The sequence below is a fragment of the Diuraphis noxia genome, unplaced genomic scaffold (assembly GCF_037042655.1).
Source record: "Diuraphis noxia isolate RWA-SAM2 unplaced genomic scaffold, SU_Dnox_SAM2 contig0003, whole genome shotgun sequence".
Taxonomy (NCBI): Eukaryota; Metazoa; Arthropoda; class Insecta; order Hemiptera; family Aphididae; genus Diuraphis; species Diuraphis noxia.
The window spans coordinates 81374281-81392922 of NW_028301713.1; the positions used below are offsets into that span (position 1 = coordinate 81374281).

At 28.9% G+C, this 18642-nt stretch overlaps 2 protein-coding genes across 3 annotated transcripts in view; both read right to left on the reverse strand.

Moving 5' to 3' along the window:
* Positions 1-1158: 1158 nt before the first annotated feature.
* Positions 1159-7019, reverse strand: LOC149057861 (uncharacterized). Its single transcript, XM_089224005.1, has 15 exons — positions 6970-7019; positions 6579-6750; positions 5905-6081; positions 5704-5829; positions 5525-5650; positions 5276-5410; positions 5068-5202; positions 4846-4980; positions 3680-3731; positions 2812-2872; positions 2532-2727; positions 2286-2394; positions 2012-2190; positions 1651-1835; positions 1159-1532 (listed from the first exon to the last, which is right to left on the reverse strand). The coding sequence occupies exons 1-15, from the start codon at positions 7017-7019 to the stop codon at positions 1358-1360; spliced, it is 2013 nt and encodes a 670-aa protein (XP_089080131.1). The 3' UTR covers positions 1159-1357.
* A 7649-nt stretch (positions 7020-14668) lies between these two features.
* The window catches only part of N (neurogenic locus Notch protein), a 49799-nt gene continuing 45825 nt past the window's right edge, over positions 14669-18642 (reverse strand). Inside the window, exons 14-19 of one of the 2 annotated variants that reach the window (XM_015520138.2) lie at positions 18418-18588; positions 17799-18350; positions 17392-17730; positions 17052-17297; positions 16706-16925; positions 14669-16582 (exon numbers count right to left, since the gene is read on the reverse strand). In XM_015520138.2, coding sequence (XP_015375624.2) covers positions 15627-16582; positions 16706-16925; positions 17052-17297; positions 17392-17730; positions 17799-18350; positions 18418-18588 — 2484 coding nt within the window. In that variant the 3' untranslated portion in view covers positions 14669-15626. Of the gene's footprint in view, positions 16926-17051; positions 17298-17391; positions 17731-17798; positions 18351-18417; positions 18589-18642 lie in introns of both variants that reach the window. The other variant, XM_015520132.2, reaches the window with a different exon arrangement.

Genomic DNA, 18642 nt, shown 5'->3' on the forward strand with positions numbered 1-18642 from the left:
ACTACCGTACCATTTAAAATCAACGATTTCGCCAATAACGATGCCAATCAGTTCTTTACCCTTTTTTTTCTTGTGATAATGTGGTGTCGTCAGCAATGAATAAAGAATGTTCATGATCAACACTTAGATGCTCAAGTCTATTTCACGAAAACAAAAATTTTAAATCAAAATTGGTTATTATTTTACATTTAACATTTTAATTATTAAATACGTACGGAAAATAATTAACTGCAGACATTTTCACCTATAATGATGCTGATGAATTAGCAATAACAGTTGAAGAATTGAAAGCCAATGAACGTGGATTATACAAACAAATGTACACAACGGAAAAGAACGAAAGATAAATTCAATGAGGATATGTAAGTACTTAAAAAATAGGTTTCAATTACCTATATTATAATTTGTAATGTCCAATGTATATATAATATACCGCAGATAGATAATATTTCCAATTAAAATGCAAAGTCAATCGCTTATTTTTTATTCAAGCAATAATTTAAAATTTCAATGACCTGGTATATATTAAAAATTATTTAATTTCCCTTTCAGCATACCTACCTTTCTTTTATTGAACCTGAAATAAATAATTAATCCAACATTTAAAACGTGACAACAATCATAGAATATGCATAATATCATTAAAACCATTCAAAATCCTTAATATCCAAGCAGTTATATACCGATATACTTATTTAAATCCAGTGTATACCGGTGTTTTGATGTAATAAAAATACCGTCAGCCTTAATTATAGTGCTTAATAATAATAATTATTTAATTATTTAATTATTGTAATATAGTGACACAGCGTAATAAATTAATAAGCGATAATGATATTTAATTATGTTTTCTTTTTTTTCTTAATAAATTTGGTTTTGTATTAAATATTTAAATATCGAATAACCGGCATACCGTTCCATACCGGTAATAAGCCTTAATACTGAAATACCGGTATCAATAACTCATTACCACTAGCTCTAGTATGAGTATTATTTATTAAATAATCGTCACTCTTAAAACTTTAATTGAAGACCTTAGGGCAATAACCAGACATGTCCTTTTTTTTTTTTATTCAAAAAACAAAAAAAAACATTTAGAATTTAAAAAAAAAAATGGTAGATTTGTTAGGTTTAAATTGCCTAAATTCTAAATTTTTTTTTTGTTTTCTCAATAAAAATAAAAAAAGGACATGTCTGGTTATTGCCCCAAGGTCTTCAATTATTTTTAATATATACCCGGCCATTGAAAGTATTGCTTGAAGAAAAAATGGACAATTGCCTTTGCATTTTCATTGAAACTACAATATATCTGTAACACACATTGGACATTACAAATTATAATGTAGGTAATTGTAACCTATATTTTTTTTAAATAATTAGATATCCTCTTTGAATTAATTTTATGTTCTTTTTCGTTGTACAGTTTATCAAATTTCTTTTGAAGGTGGGCTAAATTTCGTTCTTCAGTCATTAATCTGGATTGTAATAGTTTATTTTGTTCCTTCAACTTCGAAAGACATCGGTTTTCAAATCTAAAAATAGATATTCAAATAATTGTTACTTGATTATAGCTTTTAAAATATAATATGAAATCATCTTCCTATCATTAGCAATATCAAACATGCGTGTAATATAAATTTTACAAATTACTCTAATGTCTTGTTTTTAATTGACAATTTTTCAATTTCACTTTTTGCGTCGTTAATATTTTTTAATTGAATTTTGTTCTTAAATTCATTTTGAGTCTTCAATTCCACTAATGCGTTTGTCAATTCAACGTTTTTTTGTTGAGCATTATTCAACTCTTCTTGCATTTTATGGATTTTTGTCTGAAACTAAAGTATGACCTCTAATTTGCTAATTATTTGAATAATATTGTTTAGATAATTTTTTAGTAAAAAGTTATTTTCAATAAAATTTAATGATATTAAAATGATAGTAAATACGGAAATCGTTAGTGAGTTAATAATCTTGTTAATAGCTCTATGTTATTTTGAGAAAAAGGTTTTACCTTTTCAATAGAAGACCTCATTTTGTCTGTTTCTGATTGTTGAAACTTTTGGCATTTAATATTATTATCTAATTGCTTTTTCATAATTCTCTTGAATTTCTGCAACTGTTCAGTTTTATTTCGTAATTCTTCTTTTTTTTGTTCCACGTCTTCAAGTATGTTATTTGCTCTCAATGTGTCTGGAAAATAAAAAAAAATAAACAATAATCCACACATCACTTATATTATGCTATAGAAGTATAGATTAAAGTTTAAATGACAAAGTAATACGTGCTTTTTTTCATGGATTCTATTTGCTTATAATCTCTTCTTAATTGTCTACAGAGCAAAGCTGATTGTCTATTTAGTAATTTACATTGATTATCACAATTTTCTTTTTGAATCTATTTAAAAAAACACATGATAGTACACAATGATTTGATGTAACTAATATAATCATTCTCAGACGATTACAATAAAAAATCAATCAAGAAATTTGTTCTGACTATTAACAGTTTCTATGATTTGTCAATCCTTTTACCTCTAGTTTTTGAATTTTTGACTCTTTAGACAAGACCTCTAGTTTATCATATATTATTTGATATTTTTGTTCTTCGAGCAATGCCTTCGTCGCTTTTTCTTTAGTTTCTGCTTTTTTTGCATCATACATGCTTTTAATCACTACACCTCGATATTGAAGCTGTTTTTTCTCTTGCCTTTCATATTTTAAATGTAATCTATTAAACAAAACAAATAGCATATTATATTTAATTGTATTTCATGATGTATATTGTATAATGATATAAGAATAACACTTATACGATTTGATCACTTGTTCTAAAGCAAAGATTTTACCCAAATAATGTTTTTCTTTTATTGAACCTGAAATAAAAAAATAAAATAAATAAATAAAATAAATCAATCCAACATTTAAAACGCTACAACTCACAACAATCATAGAATATGCATATAAGTTCCTATTATTAAACCATTCAAAATACTTAATATGTAAATAGTTACATACACAACTTACGCACATAATATAATACTAATAAGTTTTCGTATATTTTTAGCATTGGAAATAATTCTAAGTTTATTTTAAATTTAAATAGATAGATTTTAAACTGTAAAAATATTATTTTGAATCCTTACCCAAAAAGCCATCGATTTAAAATCAAAACATACACACTTAAAATTATAGTTTAAAAATACAATAAGTTAAATAATATACATATACTACTACGATATGTAAAGTCATTAAATATATTTTCATATTATTTATCAATGCATAATATAATAAGCCAAAAATAAATGATATGCAAATACAGCAATATTCGAGCGCTTTTATTTTTTTTTATTGATCTTAAACAAATCATCTATTAGTTGTTGCTATTAAATTAAATACAATTTTTATAATTATTTATATATTTTTATATTTAAATACACATTTTATAATCACAAATAGCATAGTATATTAATCAATGTATGATTTTAATTATATGTTTTTTACTTTATGGTTTTAATAAAATACACTTTTTTTATAAAATTAATTTGCGCTTTTGGGTTGCGTTTGGGTCGTATTTTGCACTTATGGGCTACAGCCCTAAATATTTTTAATTGTTGTTTACGAATCCAGTTAATAAATATTGTTGATAAAATAGACAGGTAGAGTTACTTTATAAAACTTACCACATTTTATAACCGGTTCATTGTCTTCAACTTTACCATATTTTGACTGATACTGTAAAGTAAAATTTGTATTAATGATACTTAAATTTCAATTTTCATTTTAAGTACCTACCTATGTTATATTTATATTATGAGAAAGATACTCGAATAAAAATGACCTCCTAATTGAAAAACTCAATAGTGAACCAAATATGTCGATCACACATATTTTAATACTAACACTATATAGTTGGTACCATGCGATGATGAGTCGAAACCATCACAAAAAATGTGTAAAAGTATACTTTTGAAACAATAATAAGTGTAGTTTTAAAAAATTTAATTAATTTAGATGTTTGTTCTATGGGTGTCTCGTAAATACATATATATCGTTTACATGATTGATATGAATTTTAAAGTCAACTAAAAGTTGTCAAAATAACAGTTAGGTTAGTTTAAATAAAGTAAGTATTTTAAAATAAAATATAGTGCATATATTCATTTTTATCAAACCATAAACGCAATATATTTACTTTGTGCTACTTTTAAATTAAATCTGTGAACTTCATAAAATAAAAATATTAATAAATAACAAGATTAAAACACTCGTATATGAATTTATACATTTGAATTAAGTTAAATACAAAAAATAGATTTGTTTAAAAATTATGAACTTACATTACGTAGATATAACCAAATATAACCTACTGCGAACTTCGTTTTGATTTTTTCAGCAATAAACACTAACGATTTCAAAAGACGAAAAGCATGTCGCACATATATATTTTTTTGACATAATTTCAAGTTATTACAAAATTATATAAAATTAATCCATGTAGGGAAATCTATTCCTGAATTAATGGTTAATAAGTTATACGTATTTAAAGTACTTTTAGATATTAGATGATAATTTAGTAGCAAAAAATTACATTTTAAATACTTTAAACTAATTAACAGCGCGTTCTAAATTGAGTATTAACTACCAAACACACAGAGTATAATATCTTTTTTTTACCATCCGACACCTCTATCCATCTCTCTTACTCACTGGGATACTAAAAGAAAATGAAAAATTAGATAATGGATGTGATGGTTAATACATTTGCCTTGATATACCTAGACATTCCTTATGAATTAATAAAATAATAAATTCTACTTTCTAATAACTTGTTTGGATAATATCTTACGAAAGGACAATCGAGGTTACTGAATTTTTTTGACAAATCAAGATTCTGTTTCATACATTCTTCTAATTTGCGCTTTATTATTGTTATATCCTCTCCTGTGTAAATATACTTTGTTTTCTGTTTCTCTAATTGTTGCTAAAATACAATATATTATTATATATTTTATGCCATATAAGTAAGTTCTAAAACTAAATATTAAATTTTTTTTTTTTCTTTAATTACAGCAATTTCGATTAATTTCTTATTTTCTAATTGCTCTTTCAATATTAAACGTTTAAAGATGTTCATTTGTCTGTATAATCCACGTTCATTGGCTTTCAATTCATCAACTGTTATTGCTAATTCATCAACGTCATTCTAGATAAAAATGTCAGCAGTTAATTATTTTCCATTCATATTTAATAATTAAAATTTTAAATAAAATAATCACCAATTTTGATTTTAAATTGTTATTTTCGTGAAGTAGACTTGAGTATCTAATTATTGATTCTGAACATTCTTTATTCATAGCTTTTATTTTTTTCTCCAGAAGTATAACTTGCTTTTCAGAATCTTTCAATTTTATCTGTAAACGTTAGTTTGTGAAATATGATGTGCTTAATATATTTCAAACATAATAAAATAATAAATAATGTTTTTGATATTTTAAAATTGGGATACAACAAGTTATCTGACTTACCACTGCATTTTCAATTTTAGACACCAGAATTTTATTGTTTCTTGTTAATCCTGTAACTAAAACTTCTTTGGATCGTATTTCCTCCACATGAGTACTTATTTGAGCTTTCAACGATTTATTTTCAGCCTAAAATCATACACATTTCATAATTTTTCTACTTTTTAAAATATCAAAATTACTTGAATTTCATCATTCTTAGCTTTTATTTTATCATATTCATCCTTTGTTTGAAGTTTATCCTTCAGTTCTCGGTTTTTTTCTAATTTACATTTCGCGTTATTCTTTTCAAGCTGTCTGTTTATATTCTATAATCATTTATTTAACATAATATACTTATCTTGAATATAATTTTATATGAAGAAACTATGTTATATTATTACCATTAAAGCAGTATTTCTATCGGTAGCTTCTTTATATTTTTTTTCTAATTCTTCGCGCTTTTCTTTCGAAATGCTATTGGCCGTTAATAAATTTTTTTTATCCACGTTTAACTTATTAATGGCTTTATTTAATTCCAAAACTTTTGATTGACAATCTGGAAGTTTGATTGCATTTTCCTAAATATATAAATATATATATATTAATATATAACTAAATAATAGCTACACCTGAGACAATCTTTATGTTTTTGAAAAACAAAATGTTTATATGCTATACATTCTTTAAAATCAAAATATTTTTTTACAGTATTATAATTTTTGTTTATTTAAATTGTTTTTAATGAGAAGCAGAGTATTGAGTACCTAATCAGCTTAGTAATTTAGTTTAGCTACTTGTTTGAATGGAACAACTATTCGTTAGATCGATAGTGAGTCATAATGTCATCTGAATTATATTTCAAACTTAGCCACCATCACCATGATTTAAAATTTCAATTATACGTAAGAAATATTATTAAAGTACCTACTGTATCAATACAGAATCTTTGTAGTTAATAAGTAGCTAAAACAGTACCTAAATAACGGTGTTTATGGCTATAGGTACTCTCAGAAGTAGTATTCAAATGAATATTTAAATATATCTATATTCATATTTATATATAAATAATAACTACTTTATATAAATTTTGTAAATCTGTTTTTTCTTTCTCCTTTGTTAATAGTTTTGTTGTTAATAGTTTATTTTCTTCTGCAAGTTCTGAGTGTTGGTATTTAAGTTCAGCGAATTCATTTTTGATCTTATTTAACTCAAACTCGAGTATCACAGGATCGTAATACACTTCTGGACTGAAATATTATTCTGAATGTTAATTCTTTGTTATTCGCAAACAATACCACACCATGTAATGATTTATGAATAAAATAGTAAACGCTTTATAATTCATGTTTTATACAGGTTACAGAATATACTCGTATGTTATACTATACAAGTGTATAATTTCCTTCGGATTGAAGTTTTAAACGTTCGGACACAATTAAGTATAATATGCCGATTATACTACTTACCTTTCTTCCCAAACAGGAATGAGTTCTCTTTCAGTAATTTCAAAATCCATTGTTTTGTATTTTGTAGACTTTTAATAACATGTAATACAAATTCTAATAGATGTATCGATTTAGGCACACAAGTAGAGCACTTTTGTAAAACAAAATTATAAACCACAAATTATGTTTTAAACATTCAGCGTGTCCGTGGATATTATAGGTATATTGATTTTAAAAACAATATGGTTACGAATAAAAACGCAAATACAAAAAACAATTTATTTTTATCAAACATTTAATTATTTTATAAAAATAACAAAATAATACATTAAAAATAAATAAATAATGGGGTTAGTGAACCTTGACATTTTCCAGACATCTATTCCGATTCTACGTGATGGGTGAAATAATAATATTCTAATTAAGCTTGACCAAACACAAGCAAAATAAATGCACTCGCATGCGTATGCATGTAAACATATAAGAGGATAGTAATTCAGACCGTGTGCGCAATATAGTATATATAAACGAAAAGAAGGTACCTAAATACGTATAAATTGCGCAAGCACGTTCTTTACGTTTTACTACACTTGTAATATGAATATCCTGACATTTCAGAGAATCGTGGTTTTTCTTTAAGCGTAATTCTCGTGATTTGATTTAAGACCTCGCCTCACTTTAAGGAATGATCACTAATGAAAAATAAATTTGAAAGCAAACGTCTCATTCGAAGAACAATTCTGAGCTAAGCAAAGTGAAGACCGCAATAGTGACTACTTCATAACATGTAAGACGGCATAAAAAGTAGGCACATTGTATATTTGTATCACTATGGAATATTATGACAACACACGGTATTATTAAATCTGTACATGAAAAATTCCGGTTCAATCGGATCACGGGTTTTAAATTCCAACCAACATTATTCAATATGATTATTGAGACTTGCAGGGTATGAATACCAAGTTTGTACTAATGTTAAACAGCTTCGAGCCGGGGTAAAACATTTTCATAAATAAATATTTATAATTTTATTTAACAAAATGTTAATTAGAGTTCAATAACTAAATAATTATAACAATACTAAGGAAATTATTATGATTTTTAAATGTTAGCGTTTCAACGATAAATTATTTAAAAAATCTATTACATCACACATAAAGATTAATCGCATAATATTAAACAAGAATTATTATCCAATGCCTATATCAGTATGTCGTGATTGAAACAGAGTACACGCATTGAACAAATATGGTCCTATTATGGATATCTACCGTGTTTGTTTTTGTTACAATAGAAATAAACTTTTCGTCTTTAATAATTTGTATCAACTATCTAGCTTAAAACTAGATAAAACTACACTCGCACCGTCCAATGGATAATTTTCCTGATAGTTTGAAGGCATAGACGGTATACGTTTTATTAAATCCAATCACGTTGAGATAGGTTGTACAGACAGAATAAATATATTATAACAGTACGCAATTTAGTACAATTGTTTGTAATTGTATTGTCTGAATGAAATACAATACATTATTATATACAGGGTGTCCCACAGAGATCTGACATTCTGACAAATGAAATAACTTTTGTTCTAATCGATATTTAAAAAAAATGTCTTTTAAATATTATTCATAGACGCTTGTGCTACATTTTTAGAATACATTTTTTATTTTTTAATACTGAAAATAAAAAACTTAAAAATTGATAAAAATATTTTTCGAAATATTCAATATGGCCAATTTGTATATCTGATTTTTAGAAAAATGTATATGGTAAAAACACTTACTTAAGTCAAATGGCTGATTTTTTAAAATTTTTTTAAATATCAATATTTTCGTTAAGTAAATTACGATCTAGTTTATGTTAGAAACCTTGTAATTTCAAATAATAATAAAGTTTTTTAAAAATATTTTATATGAACATTTTTAAATAAGTGCATGTTAAAATCTAATTATTTTTTTTATTGTATTTATTTTAATAATATATGATGTATAAACTATAAATTACTATAATTTACCTAACGAAAATATTGATATTTAAAAAAAATTTAAAAAATCAGCCTTTTGACTTAAATAAGTGTTTTTACCATATTAATTTTACTGAAAATCAAATTTACAAATTGGCTATATTGGATATTTCGAAAAAAAATTTATCAATTTTTAAGTTTTTTATTTTCAGTATTAAAAAATAAAAAATGTATTCTAAAAATGTAGCGCAAGTGTCTATGGATTATATTTAAAAGAAATTTTTAAAAAATATTGATTAGAACAAAAGTTATTTCATTTGTCAGAATGTCAGATCTCTTTGGGACACCCTGTATAATAAATGTATTTATTAATGAACGCGTTGTTTTTGATTTTGTAGATTCACTTCGTTGTTAATTCCACATAAAATTGTAAAAATTATTCTAACATGAACTTAAAAAATGGGTTGGCAATGTTTATACTGATATATTCGGTATTGATCTCACCTTTTGCTGCAGAGATAAAAAATATATTTACTATAATTATAAAATATTACAGCCTCACGGGACGGGTTTTAATTTCGACGTGATTAAACACGTTGTATTCAGATCAACTCAAAATGTTAACATATATATTTTTTTTAACAACAAACGACGATTCCTGTGCTACGCTTTTGTACGCGCACAAAAGCCAGAAGAAAATTTCAAAACAATAATAAAAATAAAAACATGATGACTTCTAATGATCTCAGCACGTTCGTGAGCTCGATGATATCTGTTCAAAAACTATGAAAATTAAAATTAAAATAACCCCTCACAAACAAGACGCCTCAGTATAATTAAATCCAACGGGGATGTATATTATAATAGATTCTTGTGAAATTATAAAACCAAGAAACAAACGCTATTATGAATAAGTATGCATATTTTTGGTTGATTATTAATAAAATAATAAAAAAAATTAAATTAACTATTCGTCAAGCTGTATAATGTTTGACCGTGCTTAGTCATCTCGCTGTTATAAACAAAATATTCGTTAACATATTTTTATTGTTTATATTATCCTATATTAGTTGTAGGTATGACCAAAATAGTAATTTAATTGTATGGAATACTACATTATGGTGTATTGACTTAAAGTTGAAAATAATATCATTGCGGTATAATCATAATGTAATGAACTCCCCCCCCCTCACCGTAATGGTTTTCAGTTATACTTACTCGTGTATTCTGAAAATCGATTTGCAATTAATTTGGAAAATATTTACATATTTTACGAATTAATCAAACAAAATCGGAGAGGGGCAACTTTGCATATACATATCACATAATATGTATTAAAATTTGGATTAATATGATATTGTAGTTAAAATTTAAATATTTTGAAAGGTAAATAAATTAATATATAATTTATTGATTCTGTCGGTGATTATTTTTATTATTTATAAATTAAAAGTAGATACATATTGTATATTTAAGTAAATATTAAATGCTCACGAATAAAAATAATAAAAATAACAAAAATAAATTACAATAAGTTATTTTTCTTATTTTTAAATCTGATTAGTTATACATCACATGGCTTTAGATACGATCGACGAGTGCGCTGCACTGGGGTGCCAAAATCAGGGGGGGGCGCGGTTGTCTGTTTATTTGTTTAAAAAGAGGGTAAAGGGCGTCGAAATAATATTTGCAATGGGCGCTGCAATGATAGAGCCGGTCCTGTTCTTATTTTATTAACTGTACTAATACAAAAAAAATATGATACAATATTATGAAATATGCTTAAATTATATCGATTTTCTACAGCCACAATTATTATATATTCTGATTTTACTACATTTATAATTTACCATCCTACCTACCATACCTAAAATTACGAGTTTCAACAGACGTCTGTTGTATTTCAGTTCATATAAAGTAATATTATACAGACTTAAGTCGCTCGTTGGGATCTCGCGCGAGTGACATATTATACTATGAATCCGATTGTGTATGAAACAACGGAAAAAATCTATTCAATTGCTAACAGAGTTGATTGACTGCACGCCTATACATGATTAGGCTATACAATTTTAAAATAAAAACCAATATTTTCATTTGAAACAAACAACGATTTTCCCGGTAAATGGGTCAATTTTATTTTTGAAATTATTTCAATAATATACCTGCAATGATAGACGTTATTGATTTTTAAATACTTAAAGTACATTAATACCTGAGCAATTATTTTGTGATACCAATCTTATTCTTATATATCACAATATCCCATTACGGCATTAAAGGTAAACCTATATAATTTATAGGAGAAAACATAAAACAGATAAATTTTAGTCATTGTCTATGATGTTGATTATGTTGAATTGGAAATTGGAATTCTAGTTACTTGTGAAAATTATTCCATAAGTTACCATCATATAGAAATCTTAGTCTTCGTTAAGACTTAAAAACGCCTAACCTCAATGAATTATAGGGCGAGACCGTTTTCGACCAAATTTAAAAAAGATGCCTGATTCCCTTTTCGGCCAAAACAAAAATTTATAATATAATATATGTAAAAAAAATAAAATAATTGCTGCTACATAATACATATAGTTTTTTATAAGTTGCATAAAATGTTGTAAAATAACAATACTCGTAAAAATACAATTCGCGACAAAGTTATTTACAAAACGATATTAATTTTACACACACACTAAAAATTATCCCTATTATTTCATTTATTTAAATTTTGAAGGTTTTTCAAATCGAATTCAAATGTCTTGGTACTATTCAATACCAACTCATACTTTTAATAATTTGTCAAAATTACATAATTCTATAATTGCCATAATTTTACAAAACATTTTGTTTTTGGTCGTAAAGGGAATCAGTCTTTTTTAAATAAATTTGGTCGAAAAGTAAATCGGCCGAAGAGGGAAGGGTACGTTTTCGGTCGAAAACGACTATGCCCGAATTATATAGCTATAAAACAATATTCTTCGTTATAGCCATAAAGTAGTGAAAGGCTAAGAGTGTCAGATCCCCAAAAAATTCTGAATTCCCCCCCCTCTATGCATATTTTTACTTAACCTCGTTTGTATTATTATACATAATTTATTGACTATGTTAATATACGTGTTAATTGATATGCTCTTCATTCAATAATACATTCAGCTAATAAATCATCATAACGCTCCGTTATTGAAACAGATATCTTCCCGCTCACTCCATCACATTGTGTAATTATTAACTGAAATATATATGTGCATATCGTTAAAATTTGTCGCATAAATTCATGTATAAAAATATTGATTTATACATAATATTATGTTTAACTGATTATCGCCGATATTGGGTACCTACTAATCAAAAATTTCTTATTAATATTACTTAAGCGAATAATCGTTTAAAGTATGAATAATCAGCATTTAGTGGATACCTGCACAATCCTTTGCAACGTCACTATTATTTTTAAATCTTACACAATAAGGACACCTCCCAAAAAATTTTAATGGTTATACGATTTATCTAAATTATTTTAAAATATAGAAAAAATAAAAACGAAACAAAAGTCTATCTCGATTATATCCGGTTAAGATAGAAACGACACTGATGATCGGAAATAATCATTTCCGGTATCAACGACAACTTCCGGTCGACGGCGTCTTCTCGTTGAAGCCTCACGTCCGTTCCGTCTGCAGCCTTAATCACATATACCACTCAGCTATACCGATTGCATTAAACATATTATATTATCTTTATACAATATACATTCCCGGAAGTTATCGACCCACGTATTAGTGATAAAAGCCATGTATTTATTGAAATTTTAATTTTTGGAATTTTAAAGTTTACCTGAAGACATAAGAGATTTTTAAACATCCAGATTTCTTATACAATTTAAGGAATATCCTGTTGTTATACAAACTTATTTTATCCAAACAATCTACGCGCTTTTTATCGTTATTTATTTTTGAAATTTTGGATTTATATAAATAAAAATTCAAACAAGTAATATCTGAATTCTTAAACTTGGTGTATTAAGGATAACCATGACAATAGGTTCAGAAGTTCAGAAGATAGATTAAGTATGATGATCTGAAAATATTAATTATTATTATTGTTATTAGATAATCAATTGATATCCGAGTATAGTAAGTGCTAGACTCAATATTAAACTATTTTTGGTACTCGTATTTTAAAGGTAATATAGAAACTCATAATCATTATATGGGTTTTTATACTTCTTAAAAATGTGGATTGTAATATTGTAGGATGCAACGATGCAAGAGAAAATGAGTATTGAGTATGCTTAGTGAATAACAATTCAATAATAATATATTAATACATTTATTAGGTATTCCAAGGCAGTCTTTTGAGTGATATTTAAATTTTTAATGGTGGTCTATCAAAATATTATGAATATTATTTAATATTAGTTTAATATTATGTAACACTATAAATCTCTAAACCAAATTATAATACGTTAAATATAAACTGTTGAGATTTAATGGATAATAAGCATCATTTTTACATCTTTTGGTACGAAACGTATATTTTTTTTTCAATCACAGCGAATCGTAATGGGCATACTGAAATATATTAAATATAATTAATATAATAATATAAAAATGTAATAAAAATATATTTCATTGACACGATCCTAATAGGTACTGTATCTTTGATATAGTTTTTTTTTTTTTTTATATATATATATGTATTTAAAAATCAAATCATGATTAAATTAAATTAAAGCACATGCTTTAGGTAGACCTAGGAAAGAATCCTATCCTAAATTATAGCTACAAATTACAATCTATGACGAATAGATAACATAGTTCATCTAATAAACTCATATAATGTAGGTATATATACAACTACATAATGGTCTACTTCTGATAATAATGCAAGTCGACTGCCATTTCAAGAAAGCAATCCAAAGATACAATTTATTATGTACATATAAGTAATGAGTATGTAATATGTATAAGAATAAATGTAAACATTGCGCGCATTATAAATGGCAATCATCTTCAACATCATAGTATAAACAGATAGTATAAAAACGGCCATCTAATGATTTATTTTTGTATGCATCCATGAATAAGCTGCCATTATATTTTAAATAGAATAAAAAATAAAATTTAAGTACCCGTGAAATTTAACAATAAATCGTATAATATGTATTTTAATCAATTCCATACAGGCTACAAGCGAAGAAGTATACAATTGTCTCATCTTGACATCTTCGAAGGATTAATCCATTTTAGGTATGTGAGCATAAAACTTAAAAAATTCTTATAAATATCTAAATGACAATGGACACATAGTATCAACACAAATGCACTCACATTTGTGAGTTGTAATTTTCTCCGCAGATCTAACCAAACCTTTTTAAGCTCTTATATTTGTATCATACCTGGCACAGTAAGTTAAGTAGGTAAAGAAAGTGCCAAAATAATTCATGTGTATTAATCATTGAATAATATGACTGTTGATATTAAATATCTACTATAATACTACTCGAGTACATTTTTAGAGATAAAAACTAATCAATAATAAATAGAGATTTAATTTAATTGCAATATATTTGTTTTAAGTTTTAAAATATTGCTTTATATTATATCATAATAATATAAAGTACTTTATAATAATCCTAGTTTTAGACGTATAAACTCAATAAAGGGAATAATGGGAATTTCGCTAAATTATAATCACAGAACAAAAATTAGACCCATAATATAGTAGTTCTTCTAAGTTAATAATACAAAATTGAGGGAAAGGACTAATGATTTTATTTTAATTTGTTAAAATATGTAACATACAGAATTTTATAATATATATAATAAATTTACATGTATTATGTATACTTTGTATGAATAAAAATAAACAATGTATTTTTAAATTAATCTATTTGTCCACAACATAAAATTACGAGAAAAAAATAATTACAATAATATTTCAATAACAATAATATTAAAAAATGTCATGTGATGAGATCGTGAACGAACAATCCCTGAATGATACAAAATGTTATGTACAAAAAATAAAAATAAAAATACATTTAGATCCCTAGCAGTCTTGTCGTTGTGCTTATTAACCACCGAATAAGTCTAGTAGATTATTGTAAGATTGTTCGATAGATTGTTTTCAATATCTCGACAAGACAACGAGACAAATTAATTTCAAAAAGAACAATAATAATAATAATAATAATAATAATAATAATAATAATAATAATAATAATAATAAAATAATAATAATAATAATAAAAATTGGTAGACACCATGGCCATTATGGTACATAAATAATGGGTGGGGGAGAGGAATGGTATTCGATGTCAATAATCATAATAAAAATAAAAATGTACACGAAAGCAATAAAAATATGTATATGCGTATATAAATAAAATCTGTACTTTAAACAATATACATATATATGTACACAGGGTAAAAGGGAGAATTTGTTTAAAAACATTGAAAAAAATGATTCAACATATTCGTAGGTTATAAACACAAAACATAAAAATAATAAAATAAAAATAATAATAATTGTAATCTAATGTGGTTGGTATTGGTGACGACGGTCGCCGATACTGTCGACGATGGCACCGAAACGACAAACGCAAGGTAAAATGACAATAACAACGTTATATTTACTCGCTCGGACCTCTGTGACGATAGGTGACAGACGCACAAGGATGAAGACTTGGACACGCCCATAACTTGTTTTAAATGTAAACGGCATCAGACACTTTGTTCGGGTGACCGTTATTGTTGTTGTTATTGTTGGGCGGCGACGATATGCCTTCTGACCAGTCTGAGTTAGAATTGGGCGAGGACGAGGACCAATGCCACGGAGAATCGGGTGACGGCGTCGGGAAACTCTCGGGTGCCGCATCCGATGGGGGTGTCAGGTACTGCTGCACATGCTGCGATTGGGGAAGCTGCAGCGATTGGGGCGTCTGCTGAACGCTGCCGTAGAAATGATGGAACTGGCTGAACGGGTCCACTGCCTGCATGGTGGCATGTCGAAGCGCTTGCATGTGTGTGGGTGACGTGGGAAGCGATGGTCGTGTCTTGCCTGGCGACGGCGACATTACTACACTGTGCGGCGGCGACGGTTCCTGGAACGACGTCTGCATTCCCATCATCTGCTGATGAATGACTCGGTAGTCGGGTTGCTGCTGCTGCTGTTGTTGCTGCTGCTGCTGCTGTTGTTGTTGTTGTTGTTGCTGCTGATGCTGTTGGTGGTGCATGGCCGCACCGTAGTTGGCCATTGGTCTCTGTGACGCGGATGGCAACTGCGACAGGCATTCCTCATAGGCAGGTGGCTGTTGTGGTAAACCACCGCCACCACCGCCATATAGCCTGGACACGTCCAATGCCATCAGGTCCATGTTATTGGGACCACTGGCACACGTCACGTCTAACCCGAATGGTTTTTTGTTGCTAGGTGCCGCCGCAGAGGATGACATGGCTGAAGTTGGTGGCAGGGGAGGTGGTTTTTTGACGCTACCCTTTCGCTTCAACGAAAGGTTCGAGTCCATTGAGTCAGCAGGACTCGTCGGATTCGATGGTTTCGATCTCTTCTTGCCCTTTGTCGAGCCACCACCACTGCCTCCATTGCTCAACTTCATGCCGGGTATGTTTATGTTTGAATGGGCGGACATCATATGCTGCGAGTCTGTGAACAAACACATCCCAAGGTCAATCTCGGTCGCCGGCGTCGTCGTATTCGTCATCGTCGTCGATGTGTTCTTGGGTAGTGGCACTAAGGGTCGTGAGACTCGGTTTCGCTGCGACTTACTCATAAAGTTGTTGTTGACAGGCACCATTGTCTGGGAATTAGGGTGAGCAACGTGCGAGTCCAACAGTCTAACAATGTCGTGGTGTAACCGTTCGCTGGCCACGTCCCTAGGTAACCGTTCCATATGGTCAGCGATCTCCCGGTTCGCAAAATTATCCAGAAGCGCTTTGCATGCTTCAAAACTGCCTTCTCTGGCCGCCAGGAACAACGGAGTTTCATCCTGGATTCAAAATAAAGTATAAGTATCATTAAGAAAAAAATTTAAAAACCTATGCTCAATGGCAGCAAGATCTAAAACATATTAACCGATTGAATTCTAATAAAAATAATAATAATTTATTTTTACCTTGTCGTCTTGAGCATCTTTGTTGGCGTTGTTGGCAAGCAAAATGTTGACTGCATCTACATTGTTGACCGATGCCGCCCAATGCAACGCCGTTTTTCCACTGTTATCTGGTATGTTTATATCGGCGTCAGCATGAATCAGGTCTTCTACCATTCCTTCAATGGCCAATCTGGCTGCTAAAATTAACGGTGTCGTTCCATCGTGCATCCTCGCATTTAAATTTGTCGACCGGTTTCTCAGTAATATCTATATATAAAGTAAAAACACCATTAATCAAACTGTTTTATTTTACCTACAATAAATTTTCTTTTGTATCTAAAATTAATATAAATTAACGTACTTGGAAAGCACCCATTGCGTCAGCGGCTACAGCTGCATGCAATGGTGTCCGGCCAGTGTGGTCTTGAAAGTTAACGTCCGCACCCATATCCAACAAGCGTTTGGCTGCATCTGCTCTGGCATATCTTGCGGCTAAATGCAACGAAGTTTCACCAGTCTTATCAAGCGTAGCGTTCAACTCTGCACCCTGTGAAACTAACTCTGATATCATGTTGGTTGTAGCATCTTGTTCTCCTTCATCTTCATTATCAATGCTTGTGTCTAGTCCAGCACCACCAGCTACTGTCACATCCATCAGTCTTGTCAACCCACCAGGGAGTCTTTCATTAACTTCGGTTTCCTATGAAAAATAAATAATCCCCGTTTAGTAACATACATTTTAAATATCAAAAACTCTTATAAACTTACTCTAGATGGAGGTGTGTACATGACAGTTGCCTTATTATCGTTAGAATTTAAAGTACAGTGACTCCAAACATCATCGTAAGGGTTATCTAAAGGTTGTGATAATATTGGAGCTGGTCTATGTCGTTTTGCTGGTGGCATATCGCCCTCGGCGTCTTCGTCTGACCAAGCACCAGCACCCCTTCCCATAGTCATTACACCACTATTCATGTCCATACAGCTCAACGTCATGTTGTTCTGTTTCATCGTTCGGAGTTCTTGTCCATCAGGTACTCTTCTTTGTGTACTTGTTCTACTGCTGTTACTGCCAGTCCTTAAGAATCCTTCTGGGAACCACGTTATACCATTCGCTTTCTTGCGATGTGTAGATATCAAAACTCCAAGACTTAGGCCAACTACTAGTATCAAGAACATGCCAGTCAACACTAACGCTGTACTACTTCTAGGTTGTTCAATTGGAATTTGACTTCCGGGACCGACACCTTCTGCCCTGTAAATAGGAAACGATGTCGATAGCGCATGACTAGCGGCTGAAGCGGCCAAAAATCCAGCAGCCTAAAACAATTAATACATGTAATTAGTAAAATCTCTCTTAAAATTGATTTTTTTCTAGTTAGCTTACCCCTGTACCACTCGAGAAACATTCAACATCTCTAGTTATCTCACATTTCCTATTATCTATTTCTAAGTAAACCACGACAGCTCCAGGAGGACTTTCCGCAGGGAAGATCATTTGTTTCCCAGTCAATTCATCTTGTTTCACTCGGACTGTAGCTCGTAACTCTCGACCAACCTAAACAAATTATTTTCATGTCAAACTTGTTAAATGATTATTTTTTTTAAATAA